The 19,882-nt window shown below is 32.6% G+C and overlaps 3 protein-coding genes across 6 annotated transcripts; all 3 read right to left on the bottom strand.

Moving 5' to 3' along the window:
• LOC109347423 (probable polyamine oxidase 5) lies at positions 3,338 to 6,564 on the bottom strand. Of its 4 annotated transcripts, none has more exons than XM_019587275.1 (3): positions 6,481 to 6,564; positions 4,780 to 6,420; positions 3,338 to 3,601 (listed from the first exon to the last, which is right to left on the bottom strand). In XM_019587275.1, exons 2-3 carry the CDS (start codon positions 6,399 to 6,401, stop codon positions 3,562 to 3,564), a joined length of 1,662 nt encoding a protein of 553 aa, XP_019442820.1. In that variant the 5' UTR covers positions 6,402 to 6,420; positions 6,481 to 6,564; the 3' UTR covers positions 3,338 to 3,561. The 4 variants fall into 4 exon arrangements, with proteins under 4 accessions (XP_019442820.1, XP_019442837.1, XP_019442845.1 ...); XM_019587292.1 differs by having other exon boundaries at positions 4,780 to 5,026; positions 5,072 to 6,559; XM_019587300.1 differs by having other exon boundaries at positions 4,780 to 5,923; positions 5,981 to 6,557.
• Positions 9,936 to 15,084, bottom strand: LOC109347448 (WD-40 repeat-containing protein MSI4-like). Its single transcript, XM_019587310.1, has 15 exons — positions 14,724 to 15,084; positions 14,559 to 14,622; positions 13,980 to 14,066; positions 13,828 to 13,890; positions 13,549 to 13,614; positions 13,373 to 13,447; positions 12,273 to 12,348; positions 11,961 to 12,168; positions 11,632 to 11,713; positions 11,299 to 11,372; positions 11,045 to 11,156; positions 10,726 to 10,800; positions 10,573 to 10,637; positions 10,365 to 10,464; positions 9,936 to 10,263 (listed from the first exon to the last, which is right to left on the bottom strand). Exons 1-15 carry the CDS (start codon positions 14,981 to 14,983, stop codon positions 10,156 to 10,158), a joined length of 1,515 nt encoding a protein of 504 aa, XP_019442855.1. The 5' UTR covers positions 14,984 to 15,084; the 3' UTR covers positions 9,936 to 10,155.
• LOC109347456 (transmembrane protein 258-like) lies at positions 16,738 to 18,965 on the bottom strand. Its single transcript, XM_019587324.1, has 4 exons — positions 18,831 to 18,965; positions 18,631 to 18,731; positions 17,046 to 17,124; positions 16,738 to 16,965 (listed from the first exon to the last, which is right to left on the bottom strand). The coding sequence occupies exons 1-4, from the start codon at positions 18,831 to 18,833 to the stop codon at positions 16,918 to 16,920; spliced, it is 231 nt and encodes a 76-aa protein (XP_019442869.1). The 5' UTR covers positions 18,834 to 18,965; the 3' UTR covers positions 16,738 to 16,917.

Genomic DNA, 19,882 nt, shown 5'->3' on the forward strand with positions numbered 1-19,882 from the left:
TTCATTCGGTTGATAAAGGAATTAACTCATATATATAACTATAAATGTTCTTTGATCCATGAGGTCTATTTTGATTCTAATGAACTTTGAGCTTACACTTTTTATTTATCAAAATATGAATCACTTGTCTTTTTTATTGATTACACTCATCTTTTTAGGGTTGTGTTAAGAAATTCCAAAATTACTCTACAGATAGGACCATACCTCTAGATTACAGTCTCAAGATTTAAGTGCCCCACTACTAGACTTTTGCTTAATATTAATCACTGAAGAATCTTCAACCTTTATCATTACCAGGGCCTTCCAAAAGCAAAATTCAAAATCCTCAATGATAACTTACTTAAATCTGCCATCTTCCTTGTTATCATTAGCTTTCCAAAAACGAGGAAAAAATCTTATTTAGAAAAGAATTAAAGGGATATATAGAATCATAGAGACCTCTAATCATCTATCACTGAACTTTTAATGGAAGATTTGGAAAAAAAGAAGGAAAAGCATGATCATTATGATAGAGAATTGTAAACGTAAAGTTAAAGAAAGAAATGTTAAATTTGTCCAAAGGTGATAGAAACCATATTTTTTTGAATGAATAAAGTACATCCAACTGAATAAACAGAAAAGCAATAAGGTATCGGGTTGAGTAAGGATAAAAATTTGTTGTCTCAAAACATATCAATTAAAATATGTTATGTCATTTTATTTTTTTTGTATTTTTACTTCATTATGATTAATTTGGAGTAGATTTTGGGACATGATTTGAATCATTGTTGTTGTTGGTTGAGTGTTATTTATATTATATCACATCCATGGCTAAAAGGAAGAAACAAAGATACCCGTGATGTCATTAAGGCTTTATTTTCAATTGGTAAATAATTCAGATCTAAGTGCATGGTAGGGTTAGGAGTCAAATAATGAAGAAAGAAATTGCAAGTACACAGTACAATTAACTTTGATTGAAGCAAACAAATGAGCATCCGATTAAAATGAAGATGTAAAATATAATATAACACCTTGTAATATAATCTGTCCAATTCGCACGTGTCCTTTATTCAATTGTCCGACTAGTAAGTTCAACCAAATCAATGGACAAAACACCTAAATTTTGAGTAGGTTTGCTAGGTTTGATAATCTTACATTCAAATTAGATTATCTGGACGTTTTATATTTTAATAGAATGATTGAACATATAAGATTTAGAATTTAATATATATTCGTGTTTAGTGTAAAAAAATTATTCTCATAACACATAATTCGTTAGAATGAACGATAATTAAGATATATGAATTATGAATAATGTATAATAATTATAGTGACTACTATCAATGTATACATATTAACTTCTAACTTCTAACTTCTAAGGCATAAAAGTTATATGTTTCTATTATTAAGAGCAAAAAGCCCAACAAAAAAACTACATCAATAAAAGAATTAGTACGACCTATATTTAAATCACGGCTAGGAGAACGAGATACATAATCACAACAAAATCAAACCTATAATAAGAACAACAAACCAATCCATGCAGAGTAACCCTCAATGAGATGAATTACAACTTTGGAGTTCATTTCCACAATCAGGCGTTGGATATCCAGCTCCCTTGAGTTTCCATGTGATACGTTGTTGGTGCTTAATTTGTTATGAAAAATGAAGGATGATGGTAGGAATTAAGTAAAGTGAATTGAGGTTCAACATATTATATGAACACACTTTAATGCCCAACATTTACAACCATCAAACTGGGTAATCAGACGGATCAGATTAAGTTAAAATAAAACATCATTGGCACATCAGAAAAAGTTCTCACATTACTACGTTGTTGCTGCTTGAGGACAGTCTTTTATATCTGTCTCTGGAGTAAAGAAAACCAAAGCAAAGCAAGTAACAAACACTGTTGATTTAATTTGTATAGAGAAAATCCAATAGTAACAAGATACCTATTGGTTGGTTAGAACTAATTGTCTGCATGTCTTAATGGCATATCAACTAAAGAAAAAAATGTATTCTTAGTATAAAAGTTTTATACATTGCCACTTCATTATATCATTCATTTTTAATCATCATCAGCTATTAAAAAAGTTATACAAATGAATGATAAATAATATACTAATTTTATATAGATATTTATATTAACAATGTATAAATATTATACTCTATCTAACTATACAAGTTGTCAACAGTACTAGACAAGGATGGGACATTTTCATGAATTCTGACCAACCTAGACTCTGCACAAAAGATCACCCATATCAGATTTCGATATGCATCTCCATTTCTGTCCCATTCTGAATGCCATTTTTATTACAAATTCAGTGAGAGAGAGAGAGAGAAAATGTAATTATGTAAGAACTTTTTATAATGTGAGCATATTTTTACTTTATATATTAATCAGTCTTCAATCTTAAATAAATGTAATATATATGAATAAGAGATGTATATTGACAATCCATCTTAGCATATCAAAAATATTTTAATTATTGAAGTGTTGCCTTTCAAACTGAATTCCAATATTGGTAGAAATGTGTGAAGGATGGGCCTACTTTTCCTCACACACACAAAACAGTATAGTTTACAATAATGTATTAGTTAAGGTTAGAGATGATGCTGTAATATCCAACTTAATTCATATGTGAAATACCTTGTTGATTAAAGAAAACCTTTTTCCTTTAGGTTAATGGTCTGATTGGCTGCTACATGGGACCCTAGCATTGGTGACTCTATCTATGTTTCATGTGATTCACATACACTTTAGCCAGCACATTTATTGTCCAAATGAAACAATGCTTCTAAATTTACTGTTGAGGGTGTCAAGGGGGGCCATATCTTTTTGTTTCTGTACAAGAATTGACCACTCCTATCTATTGGTAGAATCTGGTGAACACAAATGGAGGTTGCATCTAGAGCATTAGTTCTACATCAGATTCTGAATATAATTGAAAATCTCACTACTTTGTCTGCTTTAAAGTACGGTTTTAATTTACTATTGTCATTATGTTGTTTGTTTACTAAAAATAATGTAATATCTGTTCTCACCGAGAGCGTAAAGATTTATATATAGTCAGTACATCATATACTCTTTATTTAGATGACTTTTTTAAAAAGTCAATAATGATTGAAAATAAATGGTAAAAAAATACAGTGACAGTGTAAAATACTATTACTTTCTCTTACTACAATTGCTCATAATTACAAGAAATATGTAGTCACAATTTTGGTACCATGAGACTATTAAAACCGTAGTTTGTGGTGGACTAGCTGTTATTGGTTACAAATTGAAATTTAAAACCTTGCTTTAAAGTATAATGGCATATCAAATGAGAAGAAACTATTGCTAAAAGGATGAAAAGAAGGAAGAAAGAAACATGGAGGAAAATTGCTTTATACAATACACATTAATGTCCCCATCCCACTTTTCATCTTGTCCTTCTAATTATGATTTTTGGTAGTCACTTACTACTTTCCTTAAAGAGAAACAAAGATGTTTAAGATGAAAATGATAATAATAATACCATAGAAACTAATGTTGAAAAAATTGAAAAGGGTAAAAATATATATATGCTAGTACTAGTTATAAATTCCAAGACAATGATAATGTTGAAGAAGCCTATTAGCTTCCCTAAGACAAGATCAAACACTTTTGATTTGCTTTGTATAGAAAAAATAAATCCAAAAGTAACACAATCCCCATTGGTTGGTTAGAACTATGTATGTCTGGCATAGTACCTATACACGTAGTCACATAGTACTAGACAGTGACATTTTTCATTAATTCTGACCAACCTAACCTCTGCACAAAGGTTCATGGCATATTCATATGCATCTCCGATTCTGTCCCATTGTCTCTTATTTATTTTTAACTATATATAATATGCTAATTAGCAAATGATTATTAGGAAGAAAGTAAAAAGTATGCTTCCACCAACACATATGCTCCACTTAGCATAAATGCTAAACAAAAGAACACAAGGGTCCCTCAAGGCCTCAATTGAATAAATACAAAAGATGAGTGTATAAATTGTTGGGATAGATATGTGTGAATTCGATGTAAAAATACAATAATTGGGAATAACGTTAGTGAAAGTAAGTTTGGATATATCTATCTTTTTTGGATTATACTAGGTGAGAACATCTTACATTGAGTTAACATTTCACTATACCTAATGGAACTAAAACTTAATTATTATATTAAACTTAATCGATTAAACTTGAAATGAAACATTTTCAGATTTCATGTCTAATGAAGTTTTCAAAAAATCCTGGCCCAATGTTCATGTGGGCAGAAGAGGTGCTACATGGGACCCTACCCTAGCATTGGTGACTCTATCTATATTCATGTGATTTACATAAACTTTAGCCAGCACATTTATTGTCCCAAAGAAATGAAAGAATGCTTCGAAGTTTCCAGTTAAGGGTGTTAAGAGGGGGCCACATTTTGTTTCAATAGAAAAATTGACTACTCATGTCCATTGGTAGTAGCTGGAGAAGAGAAATGAAGGTAACATCCAAAGCTTCAGTTATACATTGGATTCTGAATATAAGTGAAAACCCCACTAGTTTTCTTGCTTTAGAGGTTTTAATTTACTATGGTGGTTATGTACTGTGTCTACTGCACTTGCATATAATTATTGTGAGAAAATATGACTAATGTAATCATAATTGTGGTACATGAGATATTTTCCTTAAAGAGAAACAATGTTGTTTAAGATGAAAATGAGAATAATATAATAGAACAATACTAGTACTAGTTATTAAATCTCAAGGCAGTGATAATATTGAAGAAGCCTATTGGCTTCCCTAAGACCACTAAAATAAGCTCCATGAGTTGTAGAATAATGGGTTCTGTGAGTTGCTTCCCCAGCAAACAAAATTTGAAGTGGTGGTGAAGCTAGAGCCTTTTCTTTTGGCAATGGTTCAGCCATTGCATCTAAATCATCACCACTTGATCCCACTGCAACATAACTGTATGACCCTAAAAATAAAGGATCTGTTCCCCAATCTGTCCTTAACACTTTATTGAATTTCACTTCATATTCATTAGACTTCTCAGAGTTCAGATTCCCATTGCAAAGTTTATCAGATAGAAAGCTTGAAAGTGTGGTTGAAACACCATCAATGATCTCTTCATCTTTGAGTGATTCAAGTGCTAATGCTTCTTCACCAGCAAACCAAGATAAGAGGACACTGGAATTATTGTATATGGGAGAAAGTGAAGCTGTTCTTCTCATCCACCAGGGTATTTTCTTGTGCCTCATCTCAGAGTTAGGTGAATGAAAAACCATTTGCAATGAAGGGAACAACCCTTTAGATTGTTCATGTTTTCTTTCATATGTTGAACTTAATTGCATAAACAACTTATTAACAACACCAAAACCAAGCCTTGAAATTGCTTTAACCTTGAAAGAAGGAAGAGGAGGATAGAACATACCTGAATCATCATGAATAGCAGCTTTTAGTACTCCAAGTGAAACTGTGACAATGACATGATCAGCACACATAACTGAACCATCACAGAAATGTAACTTCACAGGCCTAGAGCAATAACCATTTTCCACATTCATTGGCTCATGATTTCTCTCAGCTTGCCATTCAATCCTTGTAACTTTTCTACCTAACTGAACTGTTCCAGGTGGTAGCACAGAAGCTAAAGACTCAATTATGCTCAAGTAACCTTTAGCAATTGTGATTTCTTCTCCTGGAAACATTTGATATTCACTTTCTGCTCTATAATCTAGAGTCAAAATATCACCAGAAGATGTATATGTTCTCTGAGTATTCTCATGCATTGTAAAGATTCCTTCTTCAAGTAATTTCCTGTTCCATTTCCCATACCCTTTGAGCTCCTCCTCTTGATTCTTTTCTGAACCTGAACTCCAGTAACCATCAAGGCCTTGTCTAAGAAAAGAACCAACACTTTTTGTTGTTGACAAGTTGGAAGCTTTGGCAGCCAGCTTATGATAATAACTGTGAAGTTCACTATTTTCAGTGTCTGAAGCTGAATCACTGAGCTTCTTTCCTTGAGCATGATCCATGAGAGTATTGAAAAGCATTGTGATGGGGTCAACAATTGAAGGTTTTATTATAAACCCACCTTCAGCAATGGTTATAGGCTCATCTAAGTTCCCATCCATGCACTCCCAAGGTTGGTTAGACTCCAAAGAATGGATCTTTTGAGCAATTTTGTGAATTGGGCTGCCACCAATTCCATGGATCCATGTAGCACCCATCTCTATCTTGTCACCACCAAATTCTGAGGTGTTGATTCTGCCACCAATTCTGGTTCCACCTTCTACAACACATAACTCAAACATGTCTTTTGAGGCTGTCATAGTGTGGAGCTTGTTGGCTGCAGTGAGACCTGCCATTCCTGCTCCAATAATCACAATCCTTGGTTTCTTGACCACCATTGTTGTTCCTACCTAACAACTCTCTCTGCTTGTGTCACTATCACAAAGACAAGGGATAAAAATGAAAGGAAGCAGAAACAAAATAGGGTGGTTCAATACAATACAAGTGGTGTGAACTGTGAAGGTGAGATTTGAGTTACTGCCAAAGAATTTATAATTGGGCTATCTGCTGAAGTTTTTATTATGGGAAAAACTAATCCTTCACTGTGTGTGCTATCACTTCTATCAAGTATTGCTATCACTTCTATCAAGTATTGCTCTGAAAAATTAAATTTTTACCGTTTGGTTTATGTAGGAATTAAATGAACTTTACACTATTAAACTAACACGACTATGTAATGCTATTATAATTGTAATATGGGTGTACACTCAACTATTGATTTTTATTTATTTTGTTAAAATTCAAATGGTTATGTTCTATTTTTGAAAAAGTGACACCCAAAAAAGTAACACATAATCACTTATGGGATTTGACTTTGCCTTTTTCTATAGTGACTTCTTTTCACACAATATAATGTAGTAACCCCTAATAAAGATGGGTCTAAATTTCTTTTAGCTATCTACAACTAGAACTACAAAGCAAAGTAGCTCAAACTTTAGTCTCACTTAGAAATTGTTATCTCTAAGGTGAAAAAGCCTCTTCTTCATATTCAACCAAGCCCCACTGCCATAAATGTCTAGGAGTTAAATAATTCATGGAGAGTTATTGAGCCCTCAGCTCTCACTCACATAACATTAAAAAGTTAGACAGTTAAAAATTATTACGAATATCTTACTATTAATAAGATATTCAAATCGAAAATGTGATTGAAATCATTGATACTTGACCATATAATATTTCCTCTACAAATAAAACAAATTACACCATGAAAAGAAAATTGAAATAAAAAACTAAATGAAAAACAAAAACAAAGGTTGATAGTGCTTTTCAGAAACCTTAGATATCTATTGAGTTAGGGACGGGCCACCATGAACAAGTCAATGGTCCTGATCAGCCGATGGGCCGTCGCTACAAATCTATCAAGGGCAAAAGACATTTCTACAACAAAAAGTTATGAGTATAATATGTATGTACTGATAGTGTAAATATTTATATACAATTAATGTATTATCTATTATTCATTTATATTATTTTTATTTAGAAGTCGATTATAATTAAAAATAAATGGTGAATAATGAATTGATGGTGTAAAAAACTTTTAAAATGTTGATGCAAGCATATTTTTCTCATATTTTATATTCAATAAATGATATAGCAGCGTGTTTTTCTTGTTTTATTTAGATTTGAATATGCTTTTTTATTCTTGCAAATAAGAAGCTTTTTGTTCTAGTCCCTAATTAATCATACAGAATTTTCATAAGCTACTTAATTTTCCTTTTCTTTTCCTGCTTAATTGAATAATGTCATACTCGTACATATGTCAGTTTAAAATAAAGTTGTATCATAACCAAAAAAACAAATAAAGTTGTATCTAGTGGCACTTTGAAAGTGATAAATGAATAGAGTTGTTGAAAATATAACACATGTGTTATATGATTTTTTTAGTAAATAACACCTAACCAACATGGCTGAAGTTTTCTTCCTATAATAACTTAATAATGAGTAGTGTAATTTTGCATGATTCTCTAGCAAGCTAAAACTGACTTGATAATGAAAGTAAACTATGTGGCTTCCTTTGATTTCTAAACCTTGTCGTTATTGCTGCACAATGATCTAAAATTCTAAATGCGGTAAGTGGTAATTAATATAGATTAGTTTTGCATATTAAAAGTGGACAAATTATAACGTCACATTAAGTAGGTTGCAAATAATTTTGACCAGTTTACAATATCTTTGCCTGGTTTCTACTTTTGTTGAGTAAGAGAGAAATGATTGAAACCCATATCTCACCAAAATTTGACAGGATGTGATTCATATGAGAATGGTTGTGTTGGAATGGATACAAAAATGGTAAGATATGTGAATCATACATCAATTGTTGTTGGGTCTCACTTGTCTGTGTCTGCAGGACCATATTTAACTTTTTCACATATATATCATTGGAATGAATGGTATTAAAAGTTTCTTCCTTTGTTAACAAATCAGCTTATGCATGGAAAGTGAGACTAAGCACAATGGTTAGATAAATTCGGAAATAGATTTAATGATATAAAAAATGTAATTAAGAACACCCTTCAACAAAACATGAGCTAACTCGACCAAGTTGATATTGATTAATCTCATATTTAATAAGGATGTGAGTTTATATCTAACACAAATAAACATTTATAAATTTTGAGACAAGTCTCTAATACTAAACCTGAACTTTTGATTATTAGCCGTTTACAGGGATAAATTCAATAAACACCCCTTACTTTTAATGAAATTATATAAATTATCTAGACTTTTTTAAAACTTACACAAACTACCCATAATTATTTATATACATTACACTGACTATCCCTATAAGAGATATAAGTGTATTTTTTAAACAAAAATAGTAACGAGTATAATTAAGTTAAACAAAATATGGTATATTGTGGAGACAAGTCCAAATAGTATAAAACTTGATGTATATTGATTATTTTTTATTCGTTGCAAACTGCATCAATAAGTCTAAAGATGTGTTTAAATTACTCTAATACTATATTATAACTAACCAAAATAAAGAATAGACATCGACTCTTAGACTATTTTGACACGTCTTCACAATATACCATATTTTATTTGACTTAATTACACATGTCACCATTTTTATTTAATAAATTACATTTATCTATGTTACAGGGGTAGTGAATGTAATGTATATATATATATAATTATGGGTGATTTGTATAGGTTTTAAAAAACTCTGGTGATGTGTATAATTTCACTAAAACTTGAACGAGTTATTCTAAATGGAACATGGGAGAATAGTGCACTAATTATGTATTATTTATAATTTTTCATCCAAAATAAAGATGACATTATCTGGAAACAAGTATGACAATTACAACCTATTGGTTATTTGCTTGGTATGAAACAAAGGAAAAACTAGCACAAGAAACAAGCGAAGCTGAATCGAGCTCCGCTTGTTTTAATTTGATAAAGATTAGTTTAAACTCAACTTGATTCAAGTTCAATAATAGCTATTTCTACAATTCCAATTCTACCCCATTTAAATTGGCAAACAATTCAGTTCAACTTGTCGCTCAAATTGATTTAATTTGTTAAGGAGTTCACGAATTATTTAATTCAACTCATTAACTCAACTTCAATTCATCCACTTGAATATTGATTATTTATTTAATATGTATAAATTTAAAAATTCTTTACACATATATGTATATATAATTGATCCAGCTCATGAACCTAATGATTTAAAGTGTAGTTAACTCAAGATCGACTAGTTTATTTAACAAATTCAACTCATTTATTTCTTGAACCAAATTTATCAAACTAAAAGTCAGAATTTTAAAAGTACTAAGCAAATTTCGTAACACATGCTAAATTCAATGTTAATGACTTTAAGCGGTCCACCTAGACTAATTGACAATTCGCATATTTGCGAAAGATAATTAAGGAACCACAACAAAAGCCAAGGATCATACAATTGTATTAATGTTGATTAACTAAACAAGAAATTCTAGTCAAGTAGCCTTTATATGCTGCAATACAAGATTCACTAGTACTCAAGCTAAGAAACATCCAAAGCGAATGAAGATTAACATAATAAGATCCAGAAATCATATCAAGAGTATAGTAAGAGAGAGACAGAATTTATGCATATGTATATCAGTTTTCAGAGATTGAAGCACATGTCTCCACATGAGATTTGAAACTCTCCAGCTCTGCCAAAACCTCCTCTTCAGGCCTGTAAAGGAAATCACTCATGCGCCATATCTGCTCAAATCAAATTTCAATGCATCAGGCAAATCAACTTCATGCAAGATAATGAAAAAAATTAACTTTTGCCTACTCGGGCGGAATATTTTTTGCCATACCTGCAATGTTCCCCCTCCACCAGTACTTTGACAGTCATCTGACACGCTAACAATAGTCCATGGATCATATGCATTCCAGTGGAAGTCAACTACTTTGTCTCTGCACAATATAACATAAGGTACAAACTTCAAAAGTAATCCAATTCATTTTAGCGATGAGTCTAGATGGTAGGAATTCAAGTGTACCACATGGACCATAGTTTCATACCTGTGACCTGCATGTTGAAAAAATAACCCGGGAGGAGCACTTGATTGCTCGGTATTGTTACCCACCTACATTACAATACAAAAGCAAAAGAAGTTGACAGCAGAAAAGCAGTGAAACACTATCAATTAAAGCACTAACAAAATAAAACTGCACCTTCTCGAAATCCCAAATGTTCAAGAGACCATCTTCTGCGGAGCTTCCAAAAACAGATGATTTGTCCGGAGACCACTGAATTAAAAACACACAGGAGCGGTTTGTTATGTTGCGGTATAACCATGCAATTCTAGAAGTCATAAAGAATTATACAACAATAACAACCAAGCCTTAGTCCCATTAGGTAAGGTTGGCTATGAACTCATGAAGAATTGTACAATAACAACAACCAAGCCTTAATCACGCTGGGTAGGGTCAGCTACATGAATCAAACGACGTCATAATGTCTGAAGAATTAAGATAAAATAAATTCAATTGCCTGAACACAAAGAACAGCAGCTTTGTGACCCTCAAACTTATGGATAGGTGACCCAACTCCATTTGACGTAAGTTTGCGGCGGTCAAACATGCGAACAGAATTATCTGCCGACCTGGATATTAGATCAAGTCAGACAGGGATGTAGTGCTTCGTCAACTTGTTCATAATGCTACTATATAGAGTAGCATCAGTTCAAAGAAAATTAAATGATGAATTAGTGACAATGGCAACAGAAAAACAACAGCAAATAATACCCAGTAAGAATCAGATTAACATCATGAGGACTCCAATCAACACAGTGAAGATCAGCATTATGAGCTTTTTCCACCTGTCACAAAATTCAAGACAGTAAAAAAAAAACATAAATGTTGATACAAAAATACAAGGAACTGTAAATATCAATTTCTGAGAAGATTGATACAAACTTTGATGGCATGGTATACTCATTACTTCAATGAGTTTGTGATAAATAAATAAAATAGGGTTAGTTTAGCAAGAAACATGCCTAAACTAAAATTTGCACTAAACTGAAAATAACAAAGGGAAAACAATTTAAATAAATGAATGAAGTATTAAAGCATAAATACCTTAACAGCAGGAGTAGTGCCAATACGTGCATCCCATAAAATGAGACAAGAATCATCTCCAACACTACAAAACTCCTGTGCACTTCAGCATGATTGTAACCGTGTCAGGAACAGATGGTTAACAGTTCATGAGAGGACACTTTATCAAGAACCAACTTCCTAAAGGGTAAGCTATAAGGTGGAGGCCTAGGAATGGTTTACATCTCTAACACACATCATCATAGAAGTTTACAAGGTGAATGGTAAAATGAAAATAGCCACTTAAATGAGAGAAATCACAAAATAATGTAACAAATACTCAGCATAGGTCTATAGGATATGCAAATTACCTAGAAGGACAGAAAGTCACATCTTCAACGGTATCCTCATGTCCATGGTAGATACCCCGGGGTCCAACAGATGGGCCATTAGCAGTTTTATCATTGCCTTCCCCAGATTTGGCATTCTGTTTGATAATTGACCCGCCAGATTTGGAGCCGGTGGCAGCAGATGTGATGTGGTCTTCAATACTCCACAACACCACGGATTTATCCTTTCCTGTACAGTAACTTACTCCTTTCAGATAGTAAATAACCCCACAAAGCAATGAGCAGGAACTCTAAAACCTAATTGTTTAAAGAAAGTTTAGTAAGTATGACAACCCCCAGAGAGCACATAGGGCTCAGTTGGGCACATTGCAAGAGCGAATTCTGCATTATCTTGGTGTCCAGTTAATATCTGCTAGCAAAAAAAGCTATACGTAAATATATCATGTAACAGCAATCATGCCAAATAACAATAAGAAAAGGAGAAAAAAGTGTTGCAGTAGGTGCTTCTTTGAGAATGGATGAATCAAGGGGGTACAAGACACCCGCACTTAATTCAAAGTGTAGAGACCAATTTGCTAAAATACACTCAAGCATGTTACAAAAAAGGCCCCAGGAACACTAACCCTTTTTTAAATCAAAATTTATTCCAACATTCAACCAAATGACTTAAGAGGGTGAGCATCTGCACAACGGTAAGGTTGCCTGCCTTGTATTCACCCAAATGGCTTAGGATTCAAGTTGGGTGGATAATTAGAGGAATGCTTCTTTGTGGTCGAAAAGGTACCTATCAAGCTACACGGGAAATTCCACTGCACAACCTAGTGATGCTTTATGGTATAGAATGTTGAGCGCTAAAGTGTACAGCACATATAAAAATGTTGTGTTGGATGAGTCAGCATGCAAAAATTAAAGATGACACAAGGAATGAATCTATAAAAAGGAATGAATGTATTAAAGGGAATGTAGGAGTGACATCTATTGCGGAAAAGACAATGGGATATTGCTTAACAGAGTTTGGACATGTGAGAAAAATATCAATAGAAGCTTCAGTTAGAAGAGTTAATTAAATGGGAGATAACACAATAATAAAAGGGAGAGGAAGACCAAGAAAAGCTCCATGTGAAACCTTTAGAAATACTAGACCTGAATGACCAACTAGAAACTTAGTTTTAGATAGAACAGTCAGGCCATTTAGTCTATAAAACCGACCCGGCTTAGTGGGAAAAGGTATTGGTTGTTGGTATGCAACCAAAAAAAACTACGGAATATTCTAGCCCTCAGATGATGACAAAATTCTTATTTTAAGATAGAGACAAGTTTCAAACAGAGTGAAACATGACCAGCTTTATTATATTTCGTGTTGCAAATTAGATTGAAGCTTTTTAGAGATAAAAGAATGCTACAGAAGATTAATGCAAGTCGTACAGCCATACCAAATCTGGGCGAGAGCTAGTAGCTCCTAGGACAGCATGACGATTAGGCTGAGCTTCAACATCCCAAATGAGAACCTGATTTTTTGCATGTTACAATATAGGAAACGAACTTCAAATAAGATAATGCAAACAAGTTCTAAAGCATATATTAAAAAATGAAACTTTAAGGTTCTTACATCAGGGCTGTCCGTATGAGTAGCCACTATCTTAGAATTTTGTGGCAGTTCCCTAATTCTGTTCACCTACAAATGACACCCGAATGTCAGAATCAGATCAGTAAACACCAGGCCCTGATAAACTTAAGCTAAAGCGAAAGTAACTGATAGGTAGGAACAAACACAAAGAAATCAAATAAAAATGTTGTCAAGATCTTGAAAACAAAGTTCCATTTGGTTCATTTTCACAAATGCTTAAAAAAACCTGTTTTAGGGTTATCTATCGGTTTGAATCTATACCTCTCCTGGATGTATGATGGTCTTGTACTTCTTCACGAATGGGGATCGAGCTTCTTCATTAAACTGAAAAAGGGAAAAAAATAATATCCACTAAAATTAATTTCAAACAGGAAAGGAAAAAGGCAATGATAACAATAAAAGAATAAGCTCACCTGTGATATGTGCTCTGCAGCAGCAACCCTAGGCTTAACAACCTCACAGTTTGCAATCACGAGGGTATTGGGAACACTACCATCAGTCTAGCAACAACAAAATTCAAAAAATGAGAGAAATGCAATATTAACACCCTATATCTAATGCAATAACTTCTATAGGCTAAGGCAACATCAACAGGAATAACATTTTTTTATTTTATAATCTTTTTTAGGCGATCACTAGGTTGCAGGCCATCGCAGCTAGAGGACACTAACATATTCAGAGAGCAATTACAAAGATTCTTTACAGATTATCCATCTTTGGTAAGGTTGAGACTATCTCCAAGGTTTGAACTCCTGACCTCACGCCGACTAAGCAACAACCTTACAGTTGTGCTAAGCTCACCCTCTTGTGACTTTTTATTTGTTGGCCGAGAAAACCGAGCCAACCAATAAAATACATTTTCAATATGACCCGACCAACCTAGTTGTTGCCATGAAACAATGTATTTTTTGTGTATGTGAAGAAAGTTTATGTCTTTGAATTGATTTAACAAAAAAAAACGAAAGTGGAAATAAAAGGGAGAGTTGAATTGCCTGCTCAGAAAGATAGAGACGCTGGCGATTCTTCTGAGTAGCATTGTCAAGCTGAGGACCCCACCTATATATGAAGAAAACAACTCAAACTATTAATTACTTGATAAAATCAAAAACCCTAACCCTAGGTAGAGAGAGAGAGAGAGAGAGAGAAGAGTACGGTACCGGCAAGAGAGAGAAGGCCAAACGAGGTTATGATTGGCGAGCCAGTCGTAGAGAACAGGAACAACGGATTTCCAATGATTGTACTTGTCTTCTGATGTGAGATGGTGGTGCTGTTGTTGATGATGATGTTGTTGTGATTTCTTACCCTCTTTGGGGGTTTTGCTTTGTTGAGATTGCTCGTTGGTTTTAGGCTTGGGTTTTCGTCCCCTTGTTTCCTTCTTCTTCACCACAGAACCTTGTTGTTGAGGAGGAGTATCCATTTCCTTTTCTGTTTTGGAACTTTTTGGGTTTTTTCTCTGTTTCTCACTCACTCTCTCTGTGGTTTGCCACTCTACAAAATGCTATACTTTTTTAGTTGTGTTGTTTTTCTCTTCCTCTATTTCTTTCCCAACTAATGATTTGTTGTTTGGGTTCAGGAAGGAAAATGGGTAGAGAGAAAAATAAAAGGGAGAGTGAAGATAGAGAAGAAAATAAAATAAAAAAGAAAACGAGTTTGTTACCTAAATAAAATTAATTAATTTTTATATCTTACTATAGTTGAATAAACTATTAACCAATAATTTTTTTACATGTGGGTAGAATTACACTGGTTGTCCAATTTAAGTGTCAATGTGATATTATGGTTAGTCAAAGTGTCAATCAAATATTTAAGAGTAAATTACACTGACATCCATTGCGTTTTAGTGGAATTACACAAACCATTCCTCACTTTTTTAAATTTACACAAACATCCCCTAGTTTTGTACTTTCATTACACTGACCACCCTTGTATAAGAAATAAGTGTAATTTTTATAAATGCAATTAAGTTAAACAAAACATGATATATTGTGTACACAAGTCTAAATAATATATAAATCTATGTATCTTTATTATTTTTTTGTTATAAAATGCATCAACAATTATAAAGAAATATTGTTTAAATCACTCTTATAATGTAGTGTAACGAACCAAAAAATAATAAAGATACATTGACTTGTATATTATTTAGACTTGTCTATACAATATATCATATTTTGTTTAACTTAATTGCATTTATCACATTTTTTGTTTAAAAATTACACTTATTTCTTATACATGGGTGGTTGAAAGTATAAAACTATGGAAGGTTCGTGTAAGTTTAGAAAGAAAAGTGAGGGATGATTTGTATAATTTCACTAAAACTCAGGAGTGTCAATATAATTTACTTAATATTTAGGTGAACTTCACAATACACGTAGCACTTAGGTTGTGGTGAACAGGTGATGTCACTTATGTTGTACATACAAAAATTAAAAAAATGTTTGATTACTCTATATTAGTAAATAATTTGTTTGGTTAACCATATGGTAAATAGTTTTAGTGTTGATTGTAAACAATTTGTTATATAGTTTTAAAACAATCCCATAATAATTAATAAAACTATATTAAGTAAAAAAGTTGAAAATGAGTGTACTTCCTATATTTCAACAGGAGAGAATATCAACAATTGCAAAGATCACAGTAATAAGGTCACAACTGTCCTGGCGATAACCACTACAACACTAGTGACACTTTCTCATTTATGAAATTTTAATTGTTAGAATCAAAATTTGAGATAACAAAAAAATAGATTTTGAAATTTAAGAATTAAAACAAAAATCATAATCTTAAATCTTTTTTTATATTTTTTTGAAATTTGAGATAAGTGTTTAAAAAATAAATAAAAAATGACTAAGCTTTTCTTGTTGAGCACATTTTGTTTTAATAATAGCATTCAAAATTTTAAATTCGAATTGGATACCACTTTTGGTGTCTTTTTTAAACTTAATACGACTTTAAAAAAAGAGTAATACAACTTTTACCATCTAACTACTAATAATTTGTTCTCCAGAAATAGTTAATTGGTTTATCAAGAGGCAACAACCTAACTTATATTGGACCTGCACGTACATGACTTGTTTCACAAGCTAGCTTTAACTTTTTTAAATTTTGATTTAATTTTTGTAAAATTGGGCTTTGGAGAAGGCCTATTCTACCTACAGCCTACTTATTTGATAGAGACAAAACAAAATGATAGTGATTCATAATCTTGATTATCAGTTTATCACACCACCAACATCGTCATTGATAAATTAACCTCATAACTTTGACTCATATCAAACTATAATGTCAATGATAACCTTTCATTTAAAGCTATCTGCTTAGCAAAATTGCATCCAGTTCTATGTTCAATGATTAGACATAAACGCCAGAAGCAAGTAGGAGGAACAAGGATCCAAAACCCTGCAAAGGAGATGGGCATATGAGTTTACCAGTTTCATGTCAACCAATGATTGAATATAGGAAAAACAAACACAACTTACCAAGAAAACTGATGCCACTGCTCCAGTTATCAGCTCCTGAGCAAGGGAACGAGTTTTGCGAGAAGTGGTTGCTTCGTAACTGTAAATAACACATCCATTTGTTTGAACGAAGAATGAGGAATTAAGATACAAGGACAAGTTGTCAGCTGAACATTCATAGCTCATGAGTCATGAATCTTGAGCCAACATGATATATAGAGAAACATATCATCATCAAAGCTACAGGGATCATTCATATGACTACTACATCACAAAACCAAAAATAAAATTCAACCACAAAAACTTAGAAGTTAGTTTTGCCAAACTGAGCTGTTCTCTCAACATTGCACAAAGCATACAACAGAGGATGATAAACTCACAGAAAGCTGAACACTCAACTCTCAAGATTGAACCATTATGCAGCACATCACTTTCAGTTTCTGCATGTTTGGCAGCTACTCTCAATCTCCTAGCTTTCCCTATGAACTCATGGAGATCGCCATTAACTGCCCCTCATAATGGTGGGTCAACCCAGTAAAAGTAGTCGATCATCAAGAACAGTTTGATAGAAACCACAATTTAGGTGGTTTGACATTAAGGTTATTTTCCAGCCAAAACAAAATTGGTAATATTTTTTTGTTTAAAGCAGAATTTGTTGTTTCTTAAAAAGAATATTGGACATTATACATTTATACCTTAAATAAAAGAAACTGAGCAACCTGAAAAGGATACCTAAAGTACCGCCCTTGGAATAGCAGAATATTCTTGTACAAGAACTTTTATGTTCAAACTAAATTTATAAGAAAAGAAATATTATAAGAATAGAAGGGAGAAAATTAGAAGAGGATAAGATATCCTCCCATACACAAAGCATGTCAATCTCTCCACATATACCATGTTAACCCCGCTAAAAAGCCCATGTGTTTTACACCAGAGCAAAGCCAAAAAAACGTAACCATAACCAGACATAATCCAGAGGCGAAAAGGTTTTGTGAATTGATCTTTATTAAATGTACTCCCAACACTTGCAAAAGTTCAAGCAGGCAATAGATTTACTGTTTTTTCCTAAATTGCTACCCACAAATAAGTAGAATCTAGATCTCACTAATGACACAATTCTCATAAAAGAGTCCCCTAAGATTCATTATGGTGAAAAGAACAAGAATTTTCTCCTTTACAAAGAACTCACCCTCCACCTCCCACTCAAATCTTGACTTTATATTGACTCCCTCTTACTTTGATCTTCGTACATCAAAATGGAATCACAATCCTCTCCCGCACCGGCATCAAAAGCAAAAGGAAAAAACAACATGATTCATCCTCACCCATCAAAATGACCACATTTTTGCGATATCCTTCACAACACACTTAAGACTTGACTTTGCACCAAAGTTATTACTAATAATACATCACACTCTCACAACTTGATAGCTTTTCATTGATAACCATTATAATTAAACTAAATTAAATCACCGTAGTTATAAAACCATGCACCTTAGGTTTAAGTCAAAATCCTAATGAATATTCATAAATCTTTATATGATTCGGAGGCGAATTTTGATGATTGATAAAAATCCAGAAAAATTGAGATAGAGAAGGAACTTACATGAAGAAAAATGCAGTTAAGACGAGACCGATGGCGAGCGTAAACACAGAGAAGGTCGGGTACCACGCATCGGGCACAGGACTGCTGATCGATTTCGAAGCCTTCCACAGAACAAAAAACAAGAACAATGTCAGAGAAATTATGAATAGAAAATGATAGAAATGTTAATGAATTTGAATTTTGAGATTTAAGAGAATCACCATGTCAGAGATCACAACAGAAGATTTTGCACCTTCAGAGATTCAACTATTCTCTCAGACTCGCTGTTACTAGTCACTATAGTAATAAATATAGGCTCAACTTGCGAGGCCCAAAACCATTTTACAAATGGGTTGCAATTGTAATAATGTCTATAAATAGACATAATAGATTGGGTGTAACAGTTTGATTGGGTTTGGATTTTTAAATCGTGAACCGATATAAATGGTTTCTTAAAAAATAATTGAACCAATTTTTGCTCCCAACTTTTTCAAATGGGCGGCCCACGGACATTGTAATGAGAAGCCAGATCACTTGTTCTAAAAAGTATGTTCATCTCTATCTCTATCCAATCAAATTATAGCAAGTAATATAATTATTCATTTATGATTTTTCTATTTAATTGAATGATGCATTTTAATTGGTTTGATACACCAATTGAGACATAAATAGAGACGGGGGATCTCCACTCCTGTAATGAATACTAAAACATATGTGTTGTAGTTCAATATTGTATTAAAATTAATACTAAAACCTTTTTTCCCTTATTCTCCTTTAAATTGTTCTTTAACTTAAATGAAAAAAAGTGAATCTTAAGAAATAAACTATTCATTATTCCCCACTATAATGCATGATGTACTCATATGCTAGTTACATAAGTTTATGAAACAAATAAATAAGAGTTTGTGATCAAATGATTTCCCCATCCATTGTTATTTGCCTCAACTTATATCAATTGCAAATGTTATATGTTACATATCAGTGTATATAATATAATATCAATTTATATTAACATTTATTTCATAATTTCATATATTAGATGAACTTATATTTATAGTTATTAAGCATTATTATATTCTTTCTTATTCTTAATGCAATATTATATGTAATTTAAAAATTTGTATATTATAATTTTATATAAGGCAGACTCCCATCTACACACATTTTTGTGTAACTTATTAACTGTCTAGTTTCTTAGAGCATGTCATTGAAGTGACACACATCTATACCAAGCCTATGACCATACAATTACTTCAAAAATATGGCCTGTAAA

The sequence above is a fragment of the Lupinus angustifolius genome, chromosome LG01, assembly GCF_001865875.1.
Source record: "Lupinus angustifolius cultivar Tanjil chromosome LG01, LupAngTanjil_v1.0, whole genome shotgun sequence".
In the NCBI taxonomy this organism is placed as follows: domain Eukaryota; kingdom Viridiplantae; phylum Streptophyta; class Magnoliopsida; order Fabales; family Fabaceae; genus Lupinus; species Lupinus angustifolius.

What these genes read in the sequence shown, in the direction of transcription:
- LOC109347423 (XM_019587275.1), bottom strand. Translation starts at nt 6,401, where the DNA reads ATGGTGGTCAAGAAACCAAGGATTGTGATTATTGGAGCAGGAATGGCA. An exon ending in GGTCTTAGGGAAGCCAATAG is followed by an intron (nt 3,602 to 4,779) that starts GCTTCTTCAATA and finishes GGAAGCTAATAG; the next exon opens with GCTTCTTCAACATTATCATT.
- LOC109347448 (XM_019587310.1), bottom strand. Translation starts at nt 14,983, where the DNA reads ATGGATACTCCTCCTCAACAACAAGGTTCTGTGGTGAAGAAGAAGGAA. An exon ending in GCCCTATGTGCTCTCTGGGG is followed by an intron (nt 12,169 to 12,272) that starts GTTGTCATACTT and finishes GTTACTGTACAG; the next exon opens with GAAAGGATAAATCCGTGGTG. An exon ending in GTGACTTTCTGTCCTTCTAG is followed by an intron (nt 11,714 to 11,960) that starts GTAATTTGCATA and finishes ATCATGCTGAAG; the next exon opens with TGCACAGGAGTTTTGTAGTG.
- LOC109347456 (XM_019587324.1), bottom strand. An exon ending in TTAACTGCATTTTTCTTCAT is followed by an intron (nt 17,125 to 18,630) that starts GTAAGTTCCTTC and finishes TGTTATTTACAG; the next exon opens with TTACGAAGCAACCACTTCTC. An exon ending in CAGTGGCATCAGTTTTCTTG is followed by an intron (nt 16,966 to 17,045) that starts GTAAGTTGTGTT and finishes TCTCCTTTGCAG; the next exon opens with GGTTTTGGATCCTTGTTCCT.